The sequence below is a fragment of the Podarcis erhardii genome, assembly GCF_964252035.2.
Source record: "Podarcis erhardii genome assembly, chromosome: 6".
Lineage (NCBI taxonomy): Eukaryota > Metazoa > Chordata > Lepidosauria > Squamata > Lacertidae > Podarcis > Podarcis erhardii.
Window position 1 is genome coordinate 13,313,794 of NC_138510.1, and position 22,570 is coordinate 13,336,363.

At 45.6% G+C, this 22,570-nt stretch overlaps 1 protein-coding gene across 4 annotated transcripts in view; it reads right to left on the reverse strand.

The window, feature by feature from the left end:
- PHACTR3 (phosphatase and actin regulator 3) overlaps positions 1-22,570 on the reverse strand; it is a 222,278-nt gene that overhangs the window by 11,241 nt on the left and 188,467 nt on the right. For all 4 annotated transcript variants that reach the window (XM_081867773.1, XM_081867771.1, XM_081867772.1 and 1 more), the window contains one exon: positions 4,167-4,222. In XM_081867773.1, coding sequence (XP_081723899.1) covers positions 4,167-4,222 — 56 coding nt within the window. The remainder of the gene's footprint in view (positions 1-4,166; positions 4,223-22,570) is intronic.

Genomic DNA, 22,570 nt, shown 5'->3' on the forward strand with positions numbered 1-22,570 from the left:
GTGAGATGGCAAACATAAGGCAGTTTTGCATGTCCCTATTCTTATTTCTTAGCGGGGGTTTTTAGTGTTGCAGCTCCAGCTCTCTAGAATCAATGACAAGCCGAAATCAGATAGGCACCTAGCGTGATAATGTTTAGGTGCCTGCTGAAGACATTGTTGCTTGAGAAGAATTTCCCAGTCAATTGTGGAAGGTCAATTTTATATCTGATGAAATTGTTTCATTGTTTTTAGAGTTTAGAGCTTGTGTTTCAGTGTTTTATTCTGTTTTTACGTCCCATGAAGTGAAATATGCACCACTGCATGGATCGTCAATGATAAATGGGAACGTTTCTCCATTGAAAGAAGTCACAGCAAATAGTAGATAATCCCCCCATACCCTCCAAAAGAAGAATCTTTTGTATCCTAGTTTAGGCTCAATGAAAGGGATAATAGCTACGATGTCTCTCGCTAAGTACACTACTGGTATTATTCTGAAACATTCACGCAACAACTCTGTGCTGGGACCTGGACAGAACAACAAAAAAGTCTTTCTGTGTGCGTGTGAACAGTGAGTGCACCATTCAAAATACCAGTCCAGAGCTTTAGTACATTAGTCCGGAGCTTCAAGCTCTACCAATTGTGCTATCCCAGCTTGGGAGGGTAGTAAGACTTGGGAATCGCTGTGAGCAGCAGTAAAGTCAGTCTGGATATGTGCTAGTGACTCCATGTAAACAATCCTAAACTACTCATGTGAAGAAAGGTAGCAGTAAGAAAAAGATCTGTTGCCACTGTTGAACAAAAAATGGGACCTAGTGGGGAAACTTCTTTTTAAGTGCAGAATTGTTATGTCAGGAGCAGTAAACATGGTGGACTTCAGAAGTTTTAGACTGCAACTCCCATCAGTTCCAGCCAGTGCAACCAATGGTCAGGGATGATGGGAGTTGTAGTTCAAAACCTGTTGGGAACCTCTCCTGCTTGGCTATGCCTGGTTTATATCATATGACAATAGGAGCAAATTGTCCCAGTGTCTTTCAAGCAACCTAGAGGGGGGAGAATCTAAATGTGCTCATTAGTAGCTTGCAAGGCAAAACACTTGCACACAACAATCACTTGTAAACCAAGAGAAGACTCTCTGATCCTCAAAAAACACATCCAGGTATTTTTATTGCATGGTTGCGCAGGATGGAGTCTCCTGGGACATTTTGAGGCTTTCTGTGAAGGTTGTTGGGGGCAGGTGTTTCCCCCCCCCCTTTCTCCAGTGGCAGAAGCGAAGCCTTTCCTGGTCTCTCCAGTTACAGCCACCACTTCCCAGTGGAGATTTGCATGAGTGCTGCAGGCAATCTTGTACCCTCTGCACTCATGGGAAATATCGCAGCAGCTGTAAGCAAAAGTGTCCCATGTCCCTGGAGAGGTTCGGGTTGCTCCACGTGACAAATGGCAAATATCTGACCCAGTCCAAAATAAAGGCAGAGAGTGGGGTTTAATGCAGAAGCACCTTGCACAGCTCTTGCAAGAAGACTACTAGTGCGAATGCTCAAAAGAGCCTTGAAGGCTCCTATGGTTTGCATTTGGTGCATCAAAGGAGCATCGTGCCCAGCCCTGCTCCCTGGTGAAAGCTCCATTATTGCTGATTTGTTTGCACAAGAAAATACTCCGGTCCTGCTCTCTCAAAAATCAATAGCTCCCCACTGCAACTTGTGTGGGACACAGCTAACTTGGAATAGGAGAATCAGAAGTGACCGTCTACCAAGCCTTAAGCATTTGTCCGTCTAGCTGAGTACTGTCAGCTCAACAGACAACAGGTCTCCAAAGACTCAGGCGTTTCTTTTTCCCATCACTTGCCCTTTTTGACTGTTTGCATGCAAAGCAGGTGTCCTACTACTGAGCTGCAGTCACTCCCCTGAAATGAGAATATAATCAGATGCTGCCGATCAAATCAGACCAGAGGCCTCTCCTGACCCCACTATCTGATACCTTCTTAGAACTTGCTCCTTTAACAGCTTCCCTCTCGCCTGATTTGCAGTTGTCAGCCAGGCCACCCATTTGCCCACCTGCCTGGTGGCTCATCTTCCTGGTTGATGGGAGCAGGAACTTTGATTTTGAAAGGGAAAATAAATTCAATTTAGCCGCCAGATTTCCCTTGGGAGGAAATCCAGAAGTCCAGGAGGATGGGCTTGCTATATCTGCAAAGGACATCCCATTAATGTTCCTCTTCCATTTTGCTTATCTTTCTTTTGGTACAAATCACATCCTCCACCTCTCACCCTGTGCTCATCTCAATAGATCAAGAGAGAGAAGGAAATGTAAAAACTAGTCACCCTGATCCCTGCAAGGGCAGCCTATGTGCAGAAGCAGACTGCAATGCACAAATTGCTTTGCAGAATGCAATCTCTCTGTGTGCACACCTGCACACACACACATGCACGCACGCACGCATGCGCGCACACACACACAAAGTGAGCAATGTACTGGAGAGAGCATTTTGCTCCAATCCTTGGGGTTCTACATATGGTGCTCCTTGCCAGAGCAGACCTTTGCCCACGTTCCCCACTGGATACGTTGTCATAGTCAACTCTGCTGGTGTCTACCTTTCATTTTGGGTGTGAATCTAGGCTGCCTTCTCCACTTTTCTCCTAGCAACTAGCGCCATTAGTACAACCACATGTGCAGGAGACAAGGCCCATGCGCAAAGTTGTGTGTGCACAGTGAATTGCTGTGCGCGAGGATCTGCGGATCAGCATAGCTTACAGACCAGAGACAGACTTAATGCCTAAGTGGATGTACCCAGAGATTTGGGCCATAACATCACTTTGGAGCACTTTGGTGCGTTCAAAGCATTCCATGCGCAGTTCTTCTTTCAACAAACCTTCAAGTTGGGCCACTGTTGTGACCCTCATCTTGCAGATGGGAGAATGTGGGTGAAAGTAAGTGGCAGAGGCAGGATTCCAACCAGCCTCTGCATGAAACCAGCGGCAGGCTTCAGACAAGTCATGAGTGGCCAGATCCTATGCAAATATACTCAAAAGTCCAACTGACCAAATAGGATTTGCTCCCAAGCACATCTGTGCAGGAGTGCAGCCTAATCCTCTCTGTCTTAAATCTGTAAATTATTTGCAACCTCTCTCATTGTTTCTTGAGCTCAGGAAGATAAGGAAATGATGCCAGCCTTGACCTTAGGGGTAGGGTGACGCATGAATCTCTACATGCCTTAAATCTGCTTATTTGCAACCCTATTTCCTATAGTGAACATTTTCTACAGTGATAACCAAAACTGCTGAGGTGTGCAGATTCTTCAGTGAAATTATCAGTGAAATTTCACTGACATCGTACAGATTCTTTAAAAATTTTTTTTTAAAAAAAATCTTCTGACCGATTTTGCCAAGCAGGGCTCCCTGAATTGGCCCCTGGTTTTGTTTCAGGTGAAATTCAGTGGCAATGTTGCAGAACATACACAATTATGATACACTAATTTGCTTTCTGTGGTTTTAATTCATAGTTTGCGCTGACATAGAAAGGTCAGGGTGTTCCGCAACCAATTCTCTCGCCAGAAAACTCATTCGTCTGCATGAATGCCCCTTGCTTTTCCTTTTAGAAGTGATGAGTTGCAGTTTGGGGTATACTTGGATTTTCTTTGTTAAAACACACCCGTAAAAAACCCCACTAAATCCAGGACATGATTACACAGAGTCGGAGGAGGAGAAATTCATTTTTTCTAACAAATTTCAAACAGGACACTACAAATTATTTTTGAAATCAGGCAATATGGCTGCAAATGTCTGCAACAGAGCCTGTGGCTTCCCTTGGGCAAATGATTTATCTCTCAGCCTCAGTTTCCCACTAGTAAAACGGCGTACTTCACAGGGCTGTTGTGAGAGCAAGCAATATGAAGATCCCAAGACACTTCTGGAATTATTATATCTATCTTCTACTACTGATTTATGGCTGTGTTCACACAAACCATGCATTATTTAACAGTGATCCTCATCTACATTCCAAATGAGTAGATCTACATTTGAAGAGCAAATATCCTACTGGTTAACAGTCCAGCAGCCTTCTAGAGATCCAAACCAGGCAAGGGGACAGGCTTTTGCCTGCCCACCCTGTCTCAATGGGGAACAATTGTTTTCCCCTGTGTTAAGAACAGAAACAACATTTTACCATTTAGAGAAAAGGAATCAATTACTTACGTTTCAAAATATTTCTTCTTTCTAGTTCCTCAACAGCAGGTCTTTGGCTCAGTCGCCTGCGGAAGAAAACCAAGATCACGTTTTGCACCATTGTCTGTTTGTTGTTTTTGTTTTGCCAAAGTCCACTTTGTCCCGAGACCCAGAGAGTTGGCTTGTGGCCTGTCAGATCATGAGACGTAATCAAAGGCATGAGATCGGCTGCCCTTGGAGACTTTCCCCTCTTCCATCCCAAAGGCCAGCTTCTGTTTCCTGAGAGAGAAAAGTTCTCTTGCTAGCAGACGCCCCTTTTCTCTAAGGTTTGTCCCACTAACACATATTCTTCTTTGCTCGTTCTCGGTGGAAACACTCAGCGGATGCCACAACTCTCGCAGAGATGCTCTCAGAAGCAACCGAATCCTGAAAGCACTTCTGCTGGAAATTGCTGAAAGGTTCTACGAAAGCCAGAAGAACTCCCTTTTCGCTTTTGCTTAGCACCAGCAACGATGCATCCTGAGAGCATTTAGTGTTGGTAGAAAACAGCGAGACTTGTGAGTGCAGGTGGTTCCCTGATCAGAGCTGTGACAGGCAGCCTGCAAGCGGACTGCATATAATAGTGCGCGCTCTCTCTCTCTCTGTCTCTCTCTCTTTAAGGCATCACGACGAAGCAGCCACTCAAAGCCGGGTGCCTCTCCCCCCTCCCTTTTACAAGAGCTGTCTCAGGATTGACTCTGCGAGATCAGATGATCCCAGCTACGACTGTCTCGGATCCTGCATCCCAAATGAGACTTCCCTCTCTGAGGTGCACGCTTGCTAATATCTGCCTTGGAAATCTCTCGCAGAGTAATTGACCGCCCCCGCACCCAGGCAGGCATTTATTGATTGGCTGGCTTTCGAATCGCAAGCCTGTGGGTGTCGCCAACATGGAAATAAAATAAATAAATATATGAAATCCAGAAAAGGGAAAGCAGAGAGTGAGAACATGTGCACGGATTTAATGAAAAGATAAAAAAAAATATTTCTCCCATCTGTTTCCTTTGCAAAAATATATTCGATATTTTGATATTTTCCTCTCTCCCCCTCATGCCTTTTTTTTGGCTTCCTGTCAAAAATACATTTGCAAGCAGCACTAGGTGAAGGTAAAAGGTACCCCTGACCGCAAGCAGCACTACCACTGATTAAGTGAATAAATAAAGGGAAATGGTATCGGAATGCATTTAGGGATGGGGTGAAATTCACTTGAGTTTGCATTGAAAGGCTAGCCTCACCCAATTTATACTTTCCAAAACAACACAAGAACCAAAACTCAGCCATCCTTTGAAATCGGCACGTCCCTGAATTTTGTAATGCAGTTCTCCAGGCAAGTAATATGTACATTTAAAGGAGGGAAGTGGATACTAGGTAAAGTGCATATATTAGTGAAAATAACATGCAGATTTAGGGGGCATGTGGAGAACTCAATTTAGGACTGGAAACATGACCAACTGAGAGAAACCAAAATTGACAGTCCGCTCATCCCTCGTGGCATCACAGAAGTAACTTTATCAATGCCTCAGATTATCCAGGGTTAATGTTTAGATGGAGGAAAGGAGTAGAAAGAGGAACAGAAAGCAATATTGTGATACTAGTCACCGACACAGTTTATGTATTTCAGTAATTTCCATATACTCAGGGCCAAACTGCACAAGATGTTAAATATGTACAGTGGTACCTCCGGTTGCAAACAGGATCCGTTCCGGAGCCCCGTTCGCAACACGAGCAGAACACAACCCACGTCTGCGTATCTGCGCGGGTCACGATTCGCCACTTCTGCGCATGCGCGTGACATCATTTTGAGCGTCTGCGCATGCGCGAGTGGCGAAACCCAGAAGTAGACCTTTCCGGTACTTCCTGGTCGCCGTGGGACGCAACCTGAAAACGCTTAACCTGAAGCAAATACAGCATGGGGTATGACTGTACAGTGCAACTGTGTCTTGATTGGGGGTTGTTCCAGGAACAGCGCGTAAAAACATGTATATTCCAACCATTCCTGCATGAGCATCCTTATCTCTCTGGACTTGTAAGCAGAGCAGCCCTTGCCCCTTCCCCTCCCAAGGGAAGACAGAGAGCTTTAGGGTTATCGCCTTGCTGGCTGGGCTCTGGGTTGCTCTTGCGAGATCTTGCAGGGCTGTCCCAAGTTCCTGCAAGATCTCGTGAGAGCAGCCCAGAGTCCAGCCGGCAAGGCGGACAGCTTAAAAGCTCTTTCCATGCCATGAAAACCCTGCACAGCAAGGGTTTTTAAGCCCTCCACCTTCCAGCTCTACCAGCTCCACCTGGTACGCAGGCTGAGACCCTACCTGCCTGTGGACTGTCTCGCCAGAGTGGTGCATGCTCTAGTTATCTGCTGCTTGGACTACTGCAATGCGCTCTACGTGGGGCTACCTTTGAAGGTGACCCGGAAACTACAACTAATCCAGAATGCGGCAGCTAGACTGGTGACTGGGAGCGGCCGCCGAGACCACATAACACCAGTCTTGAAAGACCTACATTGGCTCCCAGTACATTTCCAAGCACAATTCAAAGTGTTCGTGTTGACCTTTAAAGCCCTAAACAGCCTCAGCCCAGTATACCTGAAGGAGCATCTCCACCCCCATCATTCTGCCTGGATGCTGAGGTCCAGCGCCGAGGGCCTTCTGGCAGTTCCCCCACTGCGAGAAGCCAAGTTACATGGAACCAGGCAGAGGGCCTTCTCGGTAGTGGTGCCCTCCCTGTGGAAAGCCCTCCCATCAGATGTCAAATAGATAAACAACTCCCTGACATTTAGAAGACATCTGAAGGCAGCCCTGTTGAGGGAAGTTTTTAATGTGTGACATTTTAATGTATTTTTAATCTTTGTTGGAAGCCGCCCAGAGTGGCTGGAGAAACCCAGCCAGATGGGCGGGGTACAAATATATTATTATTATTATTATTCCATGTGTTTAAATTGTGTGCTTTCCACCAGCCAGTAAGGTTGACATCACACCTGTTAAATGTGCATAAGTTGTTAACTTACTGCACAATTGTTTAATATGCATGCTGAGTGTTCTTTAAATATCAGCTGTAGGGGGCAAGCACAGCTCACGGGGAAGAGGTGCTATGTATATCCATTTATGAATTGCTTCCTATAAAATATCTCAAAGCAATTTAACCCCTGACCACATATTTCATGCCACTTGCTCACATGCCTTTAACATTACATGCAGCTTGACCTTTGATCAACCCTCTCAGGCACACCAGTGTTATTACCCCACTTGGCAGATTGGGGTCTGGGACAAAGACCTTGTGGCTATGTCAGTCTGCCGTGGAGTTAAGAGAGCTATATACTATTACACTGTTCAGGACAGAGTGAAGTTTTTCTTCCGATGTACTGCGGCTCTAGTCAAATCCCCAAATTCCTTTTGGATTTGAATGGGGTTATTGTGGTGCTCTTGCTAGGGTGAGTCCACTCTTGCCCCTGTCTGACCTGGCTGCCTTGTTCCATTTCAGTGGAGGAAGATGGTAGTTCTGCACACACAAAGGGGAAAAATGAATAGGGAGCCCTAATTGCACAGGAGTGAGCATGGAGGAATTCTGAATTGGAGAAAAGTGTATTTCTAGATGCATTTGCTCCAGAGTAAATGAGAGTCAAGCAAAGAGCAGAGAGTGGCTGATTCATCTTCAGATAAAATGGCTCACTTGGTAGAGCACAATATTCCTAATCTCAGGGTCAAGGGTTCGAGATCCACATTGGGGGAAAGATTTCTGCATTGCAGGGGGTTGGACTAGATGACACTCGTGATCCTTTCCAATTCTATGATTCTGTGCCTGTATATACATATGGATTCATCTGTATACACTTGAACCTCATACATACAGGCAGGTTTATCCCTGCAACATCCAGCAGTGACTAGTGATGGGGTTGGTGGGAGTCAGGGTTTCTCTTCACCTACATCAATTTCAAATGTGTTCATTCATAAATGTGTGGGTTTTGTTTTTTAAGTATTCCATACGCACAGGAGTGACCTCTTGCTACAACAACTGTCCTTAGCTTATCCTGTGTCCTGATTAGGGCTAACAATGAGGGGAGTCCACACGTCGCCTTCAACAAGTGTGCAAGCTGTGTACACAAATAGTTGGGATATACACTCGTACACAAGTAACATTTGTTGAGTGTATACTCTGTGTACAATGGTACACAAAATCTACATGAAATACTCTCCCACACAAATGCTTGCACATGTGTAAAGGTAAAGGGTAAAGGGACCCCTGACCATTAGGTCCAGTCATGACCGACTCTGGGGTTGCGGCGCTCATCTCGCTTTATTGGCCGAGGGAGCCGGCATACAGCTTCCGTGTCATATGGCCAGCATGACTAAGCCGCTTCTTGCGAACCAGAGCAGCGCACGGAAACGCCGTTTACCTTCCCGCTGGAGCGGTACCTATTTATCTACTTGCACTTTGACGTGCTTTTGAACTGCTAGGTTGGCAGGAGCAGGGACCGAGCAACGGGAGCTCACCCCATCGCGGGGATTTGAACCGCCAACCTTCTGATCTACAAGTCCTAGGCTCAGTGGTTTAACCCACAGCGCCACCCGCGTCCCTTGCACATGTGTAGAGACCGCTTATTACCTGTATTCAGTGTAATGTGTGAACAAGCATAGAGTCTTGACAACATTACTTCTACCCATGTTCCTTATCAAAAGCTGCCTCTGTCAAAAGCAAGGAAATGAAGACCAAAAAGCTTGCTGGTGCACAAAAATACAATTTATCAGACCCTGTGTATTTCAGTTAAGATCTTTGTCAGCACGACTGACTCAAATACATTTTCCAGTGCTCTATGTCACACCGTGATCCACTAGAGCAGCAATTCTCAGTCTCTCCCACCCATGGACCACCTGAAAGCCTAGTTAAACCGCTTAATAATAAACATAATTTTGTCTCTACAAATCAAAGCGGACAATGCATATTGTGATAACACCTTTCCTTCACCATTGGTGCCATCGTCAAAATCACTGCCGTATTATGAAAACCCAACCAGGGCCCTGCTCACCCACTGGATAAATCCAAACTGGATTAAAACCATTTCACACGCTGTTATCAGGAACAAAATATTAACCAAGTGCAAGGCTAGGGATAGATATTCTTGACTCCTGCAAACTTTCCAAAGACCATCTGAGTGGAGATCAAGATTGTCGTCTGAAAACCTCCAATGCAAGAGATTTCCACTCCTTTTGTTCCTTCCCTGGCACCTCCCTTTCTTTTTTCTTTTGCATGTGCAAGACATGAGGTTGTGTGTGTGTGTGTCAGCCTAAGGATGAGGACCTCAACATAGGACAGCGATTTCTGGTGGCAACTCTCTGTTTGCTCTTGTAATGTTTACTTACATCCCAAGGAGTTGGGGTTTCAGTTCCCTTCCACTCCAAGGATCTTTCAGAATTCAATTCCCAGAGCTTTGTTGCAGAGATTAACATGCTTTGCACAATCTCCGAAAGCAAACAGTGACATACACTCTGAGCTTATCTCCAAATCAAAGGGCCACGCGACCTGCTGTTCACATTCCCCCTCCCTTGGCCCATATTAAACCATCGCTCCCAGTCTGCATAGGTGCTCCCGGAAGCTTTACATTAGATTACAAAGGATATATAAACAGGACTGGGCAGGGGGAGGAGGGGACTCTGGCAAGGAGGGGGGATTAAATGCCCATTTAAGAATATGACAGAGATAAAAGCAGTACTCGAAGCGCTTATGAATATTTAGGCTCTGCGTGTTTACATGCAGCCTGTAGTAAGCCTCAGGATTTCTCATCTTGAAATCCAGCCAGTCCTGATTGTTTCTGCACACACAAGGTATACACAACATATGTGCAAAGCATGTGACAAAATGCCCTACAGAAGATGTGTATCTCCCTTATCGCTCCCCCTTCTTTTCTAGAACCCTCAAAAACCACATACAAAACACTAAAGAGGCAAAATAGGCTGTTTCCCTCCATTTGAAAATGCAAAGAATTAAACCCTCCCCCCTTTCTCCCATCCTGCTAGCAAATCCCCTTTGGCACAAAGGTTCCCAAGGCTGGGATTTGACATTTATAAACATGTCTGTGCATGCTAATTCCAAAATCACAATTACTCAAATGGCCATGGCAGAAGGCACATGCAAAAGGCCAGTTAATTGTCTCTAAACCGTGGTCACTACATCATAGGGATACACCCCTTTCTTGGAGTAAATATGGGATCAAGGCTAGTACAGTGGTACCTCAGGTTACATACGCTTCAGGTTACAGACTCCGCTAACCAAGAAATAGTGCTTCAGGTTAAGAACTTTGCTTCAGGATGAGAACAGAAATCGTGCTCCGGCGGCGCGGCCCCATTAGCTAAAGTGGTGTTTCAGGTTAAGAACAGTTTCAGGTTAAGTACAGACCTCCGGAACGAATTAAGTACTTAACCCGAGGTACCACTGTATATATGGGCGTTTGGGGAAGCTTCACAGCTCTGTGGGAGACGGCATGCTTTGCAAGCAGAAAACTTTGAAAGCTTTGAAACTTTGCTCCCCGTCAGAAAAGACAACAGCAAGTTAGAGGAACCGATGGTCTGACTTTCTATACCAGAGCTGGCCCTATCGTCAAGCAGAATGAGGCAGCCGCCTCAGGCAACTGGATGCAGGTGCCATGAAACCACACATCAGGTGCAGATGAAAGCAGCCTACCTGGGAACCTTTCTAAGCAACATAGATGCCATGAGCATCTTGTTTTAAGTGTAGGCACCAGGCTGGTAGGTGGTTGAGGAAGACGCTGGTCCAAATTAGCTCAGTCTCCTTGCTAGCATTCTCCATGAAAGTTGAGTAAACATGGTGAGCCTCCCAGCCCACTCCCTTTAGACCAGGCTTCCTCAAACTCGGCCCTCCAGATGTTTTGAGACTACCATTCCCATCATCCCTGGCCACTGGTCCTGCTAGCTAGGGATCATGGGAGTTGTAGGCCAAAAACATCTGGAGGGCCGAGTTTGAGGAAGCCTGCTTTAGACCTTCACCCGTGAGGAGAAAAGAAATGGGCATAGGCAGCCTAGGTGAGGAGCTGTCATTACAGACTGGGCCAACTCTGTCCTGCTCTCCCGCTGCCCCTGTCCTCCTTGCACTTCGCCACTGAGGTTGAAATGGCATCATCGGTGAGTTGGACAGGAGTAGTTGGGCTGAGGTGCTGCTCTGGTCTGCCATGATTTTGATTCTTACTTGGGCTACACACTGATGCTACCTTCTGATGGTGCTGCAATGGCCCAATGGCTCTCAGAAGGCTATCCTCAGGCTGTAGTTCGCAGTGCCATCTGTCTGTGGCCAAGCAAACTGTAGTATGATGACAGCCTTAGGTAAATATTTAATAGGGGGTAGAAATGCAAACTTAAGAAATAATTTTCCTAGGAGTTTATGATTTAAAATAGGGTTGCATGCAACCGGTGCTATTTTTCTAGAAAAAGGGGTGCCAGAACTCACCATGAATGCCTCCCTTATTCTCTTATAATGGCAATGGCGCCCACCTGAGAGGTGCCAGAACTCACAAGCCCTGCATGTAACAGCATGCTGTGACTTTGTATTTTTTTAACAAGACCACTTCAATCATGACCCTTTATTCAGAGGCATAACTGCCACTGCACCTCTCAAATAAAATGTGCTGCTGGAGGAACAATCCTGCCACTTTGGAAAAGCAGGTGTAAACTGTATGTTCCTCAGTAGATTATCAATTGCTGTCCGCTGTAACAGTGGCCCCCTGTGAGCAGCAAAAGGGCGGCAGCCATTTTGAATTCCCCAAAATTCAAAAAGCACATCAGAGGCAAAGATGGCAACCTCTCTGATTCACTTCCCCTCAAAATAATTTCACCTCTTCCCTGAAGTATTGCTGAAACAAAACAGCAAATTTCGAGAAAAATGGCCCTTGTCATTCAGTCCAGCCTTATTGTTGACCCCTCCTTACATTTTTTAAAAAACCTGCACATTAAATGCAAAGATGTATTTAACTTCACCAGGTTCCTGAGCCCCAACAGCTGTTCAAGACACGCTTGGTAAATAGAATTCCAAATGCTCCGTAGCATAATAGAAAACTCCTTTGTTTTGTTGCCTGAATTATGACTTTTACGATAGCACACCTTGACAGTATACCTATATGCTGTTAAAGTTGTTAATTTTTTTTCTGTTCTGAGAGAATGAACTCTCCAGGCTCAGTAAACAAGGGACTGTCCCTGAACCACTTAGCAGTCATTGTGGAACATTTTGTACTCACTTGCTTATGATTCCATTTTTTTCTTTTTTCTTTTTTTGAGACATAAAAAAAGAGGAAAAAGAGGGGGGAAAGCAGAGACAGAAAAATGAAAAAGAAAATATTCTCATTGTCCCTGAGCTTAGTAAGCTTGTGTCCTTTGAGATCAATGTGTTCCCCAGGAAGAAAGGATCACTAGCAGCCTGCAAAAGGTGAAGCTGTTGCTGTTGTTTTTAAAAAGACCAAGGCTGAGGTTGGAGGGTTTTAACTGGGGTGGCAACTATGCAAGTATGTGTGCTCACTTTTTATCGGGTGAGCTTGGATGATTCAGTTGAGATTCCTGCACTGGGGGACTGGAGCAGATGGCCCTTGGGGTCCCTTCCAACTCAGGCATTTTAAGGCATTACATTAGACTTAGGTTATGATTTCATTGATGGTTTTTATTATTTTAAACACCTTGTTATTTGACTGAAGCATTGTTGACTGAAGGTTGTTCTGAAAACTGCTTTGAGACCATTTATGGTGAAAAGTGGCCTACAAACATTAGAAATACAACAACAGCAATAGACAAACTGTAACAATATATATATATGTATATATAATCTGAACATATGCATGGAGTACAGTGCTTTTATGCATGCACTTGCCTTAAATAACACAACTGTATTGACTTTGGAACTAACTAACCCTCTGTCAGGTAAAGGGACCCCTGACCATTAAGTCCAGTCGCAGATGAGTCTGGGGTTGCGGCGCTCATCTCACTTTACTGGCCAAGGGAGCCAGCGTTTGTCTGCAGACAGCTTACGGGTCATGACTAAGCCACTTCTGGCAAACCAGAGCAGTGCACTGAAATGTCGTTTACCTTCCCACTGGAGTGGTACCTATTTATCTACTTGCACTTTGATGTGCTTTCGAACTGCTAGGTGGGCAGGAGCAGGGACCGAGCAACGGGAGCTTACCCCGTTGCGGGGATTCGAACCGCCGACCTTCCAATCTGCAAGCCCTAGGCTCTGTGGTTTAGACCACAGCGCCACCCTCATCCCTTAACCCTCTGTTAGTTGTGGGCAAAGATCTCAGTCGAGAAAGTTTCTTGGTGGTTGGGTGGAGCGACCCCAAAGGAACCCTTGTATATCTGTGTACAGTAGGAATGCAACCCACGTGTCGGAAAACGTGACTGGTTCCAACAATGAGTAAGGATCTTGCCACACTCTAAGCACCCAGCCACTCACAGTGATCTGGCCACCCTGAGTTACATGGTGCTGCCAGCCTTTCGGAACCCCACAAACATGGCATAGCTGCCTGGTGTGCTGCCACGAGGGAAGCTCAGCTTGTCGAATGCACAAATCCCTAACAGAGGACCTCTTCCCCAGAGAGAAGCTGCTAATTACCACACTTTTGCCCTTTTGGGCGACCTCCAACAGCACACACACAACAAATGCATGCTACACCTGTCAGTCAAAAGGTCGATAACTCCTGCAGAGAGGAGAGAGAGAAATAATTCCCTTGATCGTTAAGGGAAATTAGCAAACCTCAGGAGGAGTTCTTGAGCCAGTTGAACAGAACTGGGCTCTTGCAGATGTGAGAGAGCCAGTGGCACGCAGTCAGTGGACTAGGGGAACTCCCTGGGACCTCCTTCCTAAAGCCCAGGAAGCTTCTGTCCAGCTTAGGGAGGGAGCTGTGATGCTGTGATGGGTCCAAGAGCCCTCCCACCATCTCTCCAAAGCCCGTCCAGCTTTGGGAAGGAGGCAAGAGGGCTCCAGCAACCTGTCAGACCCCTGGCACCTCCTTCCCAAAGCCTAGGAAGCTTCTGTCTGGCTTAGCAAGGTGCAAGGTTCATGTTCACAAGGTCGGGACCTTGCAACGTCACACATGTGATGCCCCCCCCCCCCAATCACTCTCTCAAGATGGTCCTCTGGCCCTAACTATTTTCACCGCACACCCCTGGAGGGAATGATCAAGCCCTCTTACTCCAGGATTTTGATGGTTAATCCTGGGAGCCCTCCACTGGAACAGATAAGTGGACACAAGATGTGTCAGTACTGGAAGGAAACAGTGTGAATGTTTTTTTCTCACCTCTTCTCAGTTCCCGAATGTCCTCTGAAGGCTCTGAGTTAATAAGTACAGTACATATATTCCTGCTGCGGCTTCAGCCTTTTGCATACTCACTGGGAAAGTTGAGCCTTTGAAATCAATGAGACTTAAAGGCCAGGTTATGAGCAACGATTGATGAAACATGGAGGGGACTTGGAGTTGCTCCACGTGGCGGCTGTTACTCCATGGCGTGATGGCCATGTGTTGTGGCTCACCACACGGTTAGCCTGGAGGGGAGGGAGGGGGGTTTAACCACAGCCTAGCCAGTAAAGAAAGTTCTGTGTGGTGATGTAGAGAGCTGCTCCAGTCAAGTGCTGATCCTGGATAGTTTGCCACATGAAAAGGCCGGCCAAATGGAAAGATAAGAAAGAGGGCTGCCACCAAATTTTGTTGGGCGAGAAATGTCGAAGCTATAGCTCAGTGGCAGAGCACATGATCTGAATGCAGAAGGTTTCAGTCCCTTGCATCTCCAGACAGAGTTAGGAAAAGCCCCTTTCTGAAAACCTATGAAGTTATTAGTTAGCATCATGGACCAAAGATTTGGTTCAACGTACTCTGTCCCTAAATCTGGATGTTCCTGTTTAGGAGAATTTCAAGCAAAAGGAGTGCCAATTGGGATCTGGACCAAACTGTGGCAAAAGTTGGCTTGTTTCAACCTTCAAGCCAAAGTAGTTGCTTGGGAGGGACAGATATATTTTCCCCAAACACCCTATAGTTTATGAATCTTCACTTCTATTCACTGTAACTGTTTCTCCTGTTACTGCATCAGCACCAGGTATTTATTTACTTACAATTATGGGGTCTTCTTCCTAGGAACATGGGTAACTGTGTAGCGAATAAGATGTCAGGACACTGCACAGCCCATCAATCAATCAATCAATCAATCATGGCATTGTCACTGAAGGCTAGCTGAGAGGGAAGCCAATGTTTTCTGGATTCCCTGTCAGGATGCTAAGCAGTCAGATGGATTTGGCTATGTGATAATGTCAATTTAGAGACAAGGCAGCATTTCCTGGAAAAAAACAAAGGATGTTCAATAAAGCTAAGAATACTTTCCTAGAGTTTCTGTACAAAATGCTGACCTAACTCCCACATGAATATGTTTGCATGAAAGAAGGCAAGGATACTATTTATTATTCATATTGCATTTACCATGCAGCTCTTGTGTTTGTGTCCTGTCTTTCCTCTGTGGAGGTCAAAGGGGTATGCACAAGGTAATCTCCAATTAGCACAACAACTCTTTGAGCTTAAGAAATCCCACCTTTGGGACCTCAAAGACAACTAACACTGTCAGTACAAAAGAGACAAAATGTACATTTTAAGAACACATTCTACGTGACACCACACAATGATGTGATAGCAACATCAGCATGAAGAGTGCAATGGCAAAGGGAGAAGACAATAATGTATTACTGAGCAGCTATCAAAATTTGAGAACATAAGAAGAGCTTGCTGGGTCAGGCCAATAGCCCATCTAGTCCAGCATCCTGTTACCTTCAAGATTTCTTGGGTAGGGAAGATGGTAAGGAAAACATCACCTGATATTTATCCACCGTGGCAAAATGTCCAAGGCTATTACAGACGCTGAAACTTGACTCCCCCAAAACTAAACACCTCCCTAGTTAAATCAGATGTGTTATAATGTCATCTTCTTTTTCTTAGGGAACAAGCAATGCTTTGAAGATGGTTGCGCAATGAGCGCCTCGCAGTCAAGTTGACTTTGTTGAGACCCAAAAGTCGATGATAGCTCTACCTTTCTTGGCAAAAGAAATGAGCCCTGAATTTGCTTTGAACTATGGAGATCATAATTTGTGAGTGGGTTTGCTAATCTCAGTAATTTGAGCAGCGCAAATGACTACAGAGCCATTTAGGGGAATCATTACAACAACAGTGCCCCATCAAGGTTGTCTATTTACTCCTCTTGGAAAATGGTTCTCATAATCAAACACCCCAGCAGTGACATAATCATGGTGGGTGTAGAACAACAGCAAGCTACGAATCTCATGTTGCTGCTTTTCTGCCGAGGACACGAGTACGTCTCTCCACAAGTCTTGGGGCTGCTTGAGCTGTATGCAATTCAACAGGCTAGGGTTGCCTTTTAGCTCAGTTGGCTATGTCTTGCCCAGATTCTAACTAGATTCTTATGCAAGAAAGAGTCCGGAGGACCAAACAGAGGGGACTACAGAACTCCATTCAGTTCCTGGGCTTGGGTTTCCCCACCTCTGTTGCAGATGTGGAGACCTGGTTTCAGATGCTGAGCAGTTCCAAAGAAATCTGACTCTAAACACATAGATTGAATTGGCCTAAATAGGAGGTCCATCAATCTGACCTTAAGTAGAAGCTACTAGCAACAAATGGTAGCTTTTCGTCTTCTGCTCTGTGTTGCCACAAGTGGAGCAGAGCTGCCTTTCAAGTGGGATTAAAGGGGAACACTTCTTACACACCCACTCCACCCCATTTTAACCTCAAAAGAAAAGGATAGCCTGGCCATCATCAAGGGACTGCATTGTTGGAAGGAACCTGAAGAGTAAATTGTGCCAGAAGGCCATTGGTACTGCGTTTCATGTGAATCGAAGGCTCTTCATCAGAAGGAAAAGCCCCCAGCATCTGAAATCACCATCTCTGTTACTGGGATATCATGCACAATACACCAGGGAAGATATTTTCATGCTTTCTATCAGTAGCTCCCTGTTTGTCTTTGTCCATGGAGTTTTCTTGGCAGGGATACTGGAGTGGCTTCCCGGTTCCTGCTCCAGGTGGATCATGTTTGGTCAAAACTCTCCACTATGACCTGTCCATCTTTGGTGGCCCTGCACGGCATAGCTCATAGCTTCTCTGAGTTATTCAAGCCCCTTCGCCACGGCACGGCATGGATATGAAGGGGTTGATGAATCCCAAGCCGGAATTAAGATTGCCGGAAGAAATATCAACAACCTCAGATATGCAGATGACACAACCTTGATGGCAGAAAGTGAGGAGGAATTAAAGAACCGTTTAATGAGGGTGAAAGAGGAGAGTGCAAATTATGGTCTGAAGCTCAACATCAAAAAAATGAAGATCATGGCTACTGGGCCCATCACCTCCTGGCAAATAGAAGGAGAAGAAATGGAGGCAGTGAAAGATTTTACTTTCTTGGGCTCCATGATCACTGCAGATGGTGACAGCAGTCACAAAATTAAAAGATGCCTGCTTTTGGGGAGAAAAGCAATGACAAACCTAGACAGCATCTCAAAAAGCAGAGATATCACCTTGCCAACAAAGGTCCGTATAGTTAAAGCTATGGTTTTCCCAGTAGTGATGTATGGAGGTGAGAGCTGGACCATAAAGAAGGCTGATTGCCAAAGAATTGATGCTTTTGAATTATGGTGTTGGAGGAGACTCTTGAGAGTCCCATGGACTGCAAGAAGATCAAACCTCTCCATTCTTAAGGAAATCAGCCCTGAGTGATGAAGGATCTTTCCCTATACCGTTCCAGGAGCTAGGGTGTAGCAGAGTCTTGAATGACAAACTATATGCAGAGAACAAAACATTGTTATGTGCAAATTGGTTTGGGTGTTCATGGATTTTCCCAGATAGTTTGAGGGGGCTTGGGATTGCAAAAGGGGTGTGGCCAGGGAGGGCCTAACTCTGCTCCATGAATTTAGAAGGTGTTCATGGCTTCTTTGTGGAAGGGATCGAGTACAGATAAATGGATCGGGTGGGTGCAACTTGCTTGCAGACTTTAAAAGGCAGCTGGATATGGAACCTGAAATGGAACCTGGGGTTCAATATGGAATCTGAAAGAATAATAGGGCCAGTGGGGAAAAGAGTGGCAGATATCCAAGACAGGCTAACAATGCCCTTTCAAAACTGTAGCTTTCATATATACTGAACTACAAATGGAATCCTAATGGGGCTGCAGCCTAATTGTCTTGGAGGAATCCTTGTTGGTCATCACAACTAACGTGAGTCCTGACTTGCAAACGAAAAGAAAACTCACACCAAAAACCTGGGACAGTATTTGTTGTTGTTTAGTCGTGGCCGACTAAACATTGGCCAGAGCACGCCAGCCGCTCCTGTCTTCCATTGCCTCCTACAGTTTGGTCAAACTCATGTTAGTAGTTTCGAGAACACTGTCCAACCATCTTGTCCTCTGTCGTCCCCTTCTCCTTGTGCCCTCCATCTTTCCCAACATCAGGGTCTTTTCCAGGGAGTCTTCTCTTCTCATGAGGTGGCCAAAGTATTGGAGCCTCAGCTTCAGGATCTGTCCTTCCAGTGAGCACTCAGGGCTGATTTCCTTCAGAATGGAGAGGTTTGATCTTCTTGCAGCCCATGGGACTCTCAAGAGTTTCCTCCAGCACCATAATTCAAAAGCACCAATTCTTCAGCGATCAGCCTTCTTTATGGTCCAGCTCTCACTTCTGTACATCGCTACTAGGAAAATCATAATTTTAACTATATGGACCTTTGTTGGCAAGGTGATGTCTCTGCTTTTTAAGATGCTGTCTAGGTTTGTCATTGCTTTACTCCCAAAAAGCAGGCATATTTTAATTTCGTGACTGCTGTCACCATCTGCAGTGATCACGGAGACCAAGAAAGTAAAATCTCTCACTGCCTCCATTTCTTCCCCTTCTATTTGCCAGGAGGACAGTATTTAGGGGCTTGTAAATGATGGCACATAATAACGTTTCCAGGAGAAGAAATTGAATTATTCATCTGTATTGGAAAGTGATCACGTATGTGTTTGTTTATATATATTCATTTAGAGTGGCTGTAAATTCCTCTTACAGCTAGCAGCTCATAATGAGAAAAGTGCTCCGAAAGTACACTTTGAGACTTCCTCCTCTTCTGCTTCTTTGCTTCTATTTGTTGCTCAGATCAGAGCTCTGTGCTTTACAGCCACAGGAGAGGGAGATTGATCATGTCTTCCAAAACACTCTCCCTGGGGAGCTTCTGAAAACCTCGGCACTTTTCAGAATCAGCCCTGATTTCGGAATCTAAGCAGGAGGTGGTTCCTAGAAAAAGGGGGGTGGGATCGACCTGCATCCTGGACATAAAACAAAGCAGTTGTTACTGAAGCAAGCTTTCTATAGGGGATCTTCTGTACGGGGATCTTCTGTAGGAGATCTTACATTCCCCACGCCACAGATGCTCAGTGACAACAAGAACTAGTATCACCATCACCAAAAAGAGGACTCTGGTTTGCATAAAAGCTGCACATGCTAACTCATATGTACTGATGTGAATGCAGAAATAATTACAATAATTTTATGTGGAAATGCAATGCATCTTGCCATGTTGCCCGTTGCCTAATGTCAATGGGAAACCTCAAGGCCTGTTTTCCCTTTCTTTTGGCTCTGTGGCTTGAATCCAATATCTTTCTACTCCCCCCTGTGTGTGCATCCCACAACGTCCTAAATCTGCTCCAAAAGACGGATTCAGAGTGGTGGTGGTGGTGGGGTACATATGGGGAGGAGATGGATAAGTCCATTGCAGGAGCAGAGGCTATTCCACTTTTGTGATTATTTCATTGCAACCTTTTAAGCCAGATGTTGACCAGACAGCCCTCCAAACAGAAAATTCCTTCAAGTATAGAAAGTGCCACATGGAGCCCAGGCAGCTTGGATTCATGAGGCTTTTGCAATCTACAGTTGTAAGAGTGAAATCAGAATGTGTTTGTGTGTGTGTGGGGGGGTCCCTTCACCTTAAGATACTAAACATAGTGTACTGCCCAATAATGACTCAGCTTAGCTGGAGATTCCATCCCCTACATTGATAGACTTGGAAAGTTGAGGGGACATGCTGTTGCTTAGGAGGAAATTCCACAGCAACTCCAAAAACAATGAAATCTCTGCTTTGTGCCTTGTATTTTTATCTAGGAAATAAGCCTGTTAAAGCGCAATTTGGTGTTTCTTTTGTTGCCTACCTGAATCCAAAAATAACCCCTTGCCTTTTTGCATGATGAGCTGTGCACCTGAGACATGAGGACCACACGAAAACCTCAGCGACTGAGCAGGGATTTTGGGTGGTCCTTAAGGAATCCTAGACCCAAGTTGTGAAGGGCCAGGTGAATTAATGCCTAATTTCTGAAGAAAAGATGGGAGTGGTTAAAGAAAGCTTAGTAAGAGGCTGAACTCAGCTTTGAACCCTGGGTTTAAAGTCCACGGACGTTTCTGCTATCACAACACTGGCCAATTCTGACTTAGGCTATATATCCACAAGTGTGTTAATGTGAATCTTGGTTGACCACAAACTTGACATGAGCCAACAGTGTGACGCAGCAGCTAAAAAAGTCAATGCAATTCTGGGCTGCATCAATAGGAGTATAGCATCTAGATCAAGGGAAGTAATAGTGCCACTGTATTCTGCTCTGGTCAGACCTCACCTGGAGTACTGTGTCCAGTTCTGGGCACCACAGTTCAAGAAGGACACTGACAAACTGGAACGTGTCCAGAGGAGGGCAACCAAAATGGTCAAAGGCCTGGAAACGATGCCTTATGAGGAACGGCTAAGGGAGCTGGGCATGTTTAGCCTGGAGAAGAGGAGGTTAAGGGGTGATATGATAGCCATGTTCAAATATATAAAAGGATGTCACATAGAGGAGGGGGAAAGGTTGTTTTCTGCTGCTCCAGAGAAGCGGACACAGAGCAATGGTTCCAAACTACACGAAAAAAGATTCCACCTAAACATTAGAGAGAGAGAGAGAGAGTTTGGATTTGATATCCCGCCTTTCACTCCCCTTCAGGAGTCTCAAAGCGGCTAACATTCTCCTTTCCCTTCCTCCCCCACAACAAACACTCTGTGAGGTGAGTGAGGCTGAGAGACTTCAGAGAAGTGTGACTGGCCCAAGGTCACCCAGCAGCTGCATGTGGAGGAACGGGGAATCGAACCCGGTTCACCAGATTACGAATCCACTGCTCTTAACCCCTACACCACACTGGCTCTCTGGAAGAAGTTCCTGACAGTAAGAGCTGTTTGACAGTGGAATTTGCTGCCAAGGAGTGTGGTGGAGTCTCCTTCTTTGGAGGTCTTTAAGCAGAGGCTTGACAACCATATGTCAGGGGTGCTCTGATGGTGTTTCCTGCTTGGCAGGGGGTTGGACTTGATGTCCCTTGTGGTCTCTTCCAACTCTATGATTCTATGATTCTATGATTCTATGATTCTATGAGTCACACAGATCCAATTTCCCCATGTGCATCCACAGAGCAGTGTTTTCAACTGAACTCTGTCTCAACATTTCCTATGTGTTTGATGGGATGTATATGCAGTGTGTTATTGACCTCTTTCCTTGGTTAGTACTTGCTTGCAAGTCCTAAGTTCCAGAAACTTGAAGCCCATTGTGGGCAGCTCTTTGTTTACCTGTGCACTTATTTATTTTTGATAGGCAAGTTTTCCAATATGCTAAAGGTAAAGGACCCCAGACAGTTACCGGTAAGTCCAGTCGCAGACGACTCTGGGGTTGCAGTGCTCATCTCGGTTTACAGGCCAAGGGAGCCGGTGTTTGTCCGCAAACAGTTTTTCCGGGTCATGTGGTCAGCATGACTAAGCCGCTTTTGGTGCAACAGAACACCGAAACCAGAGCAGTGCACGGAAACGCCGTTTACCTTCCCACCGGAGTGGTACCTATTTATCTACTTGCACTTTGATGTGCTTTCGAACTGCTAGGTTGGCAGGAGCTGGGACCGAGCAACGAGAACTCACCCCGTTGCAGGGATTCAAACTGCCAACCTTCTGATCGGCAAGCCCAAGAGGCTCAGTGGTTTAGACCACAGCGCCACCGGTGTCTAATATGCTAGACTTGCACAAAGCAGTGCTTTTTTTTAAACCCAGCACCATGCATATGTCGCTTCCAGCCCCAACAACAGCCCACTGAGGAGTGCCTTGCCAATGGAAGTACAGTGGTACCTCAGGTTACATACGCTTCAGGTTACATACGCCGCTAACCCAGAAATAGTACCTCAGGTTAAGAACTTTGCTTCAGGATGAGAACAGAATTCGTGTTCCGGCGGCGCGGCAGCAGCAGGAGGCCCCATTAGCTAAAGTGGTGCTTCAGGTTAAGAACAGTTTCAGGTTAAGAACGGACCTCCGGAACGAATTAAGTACTTAACCCGAGGTACCA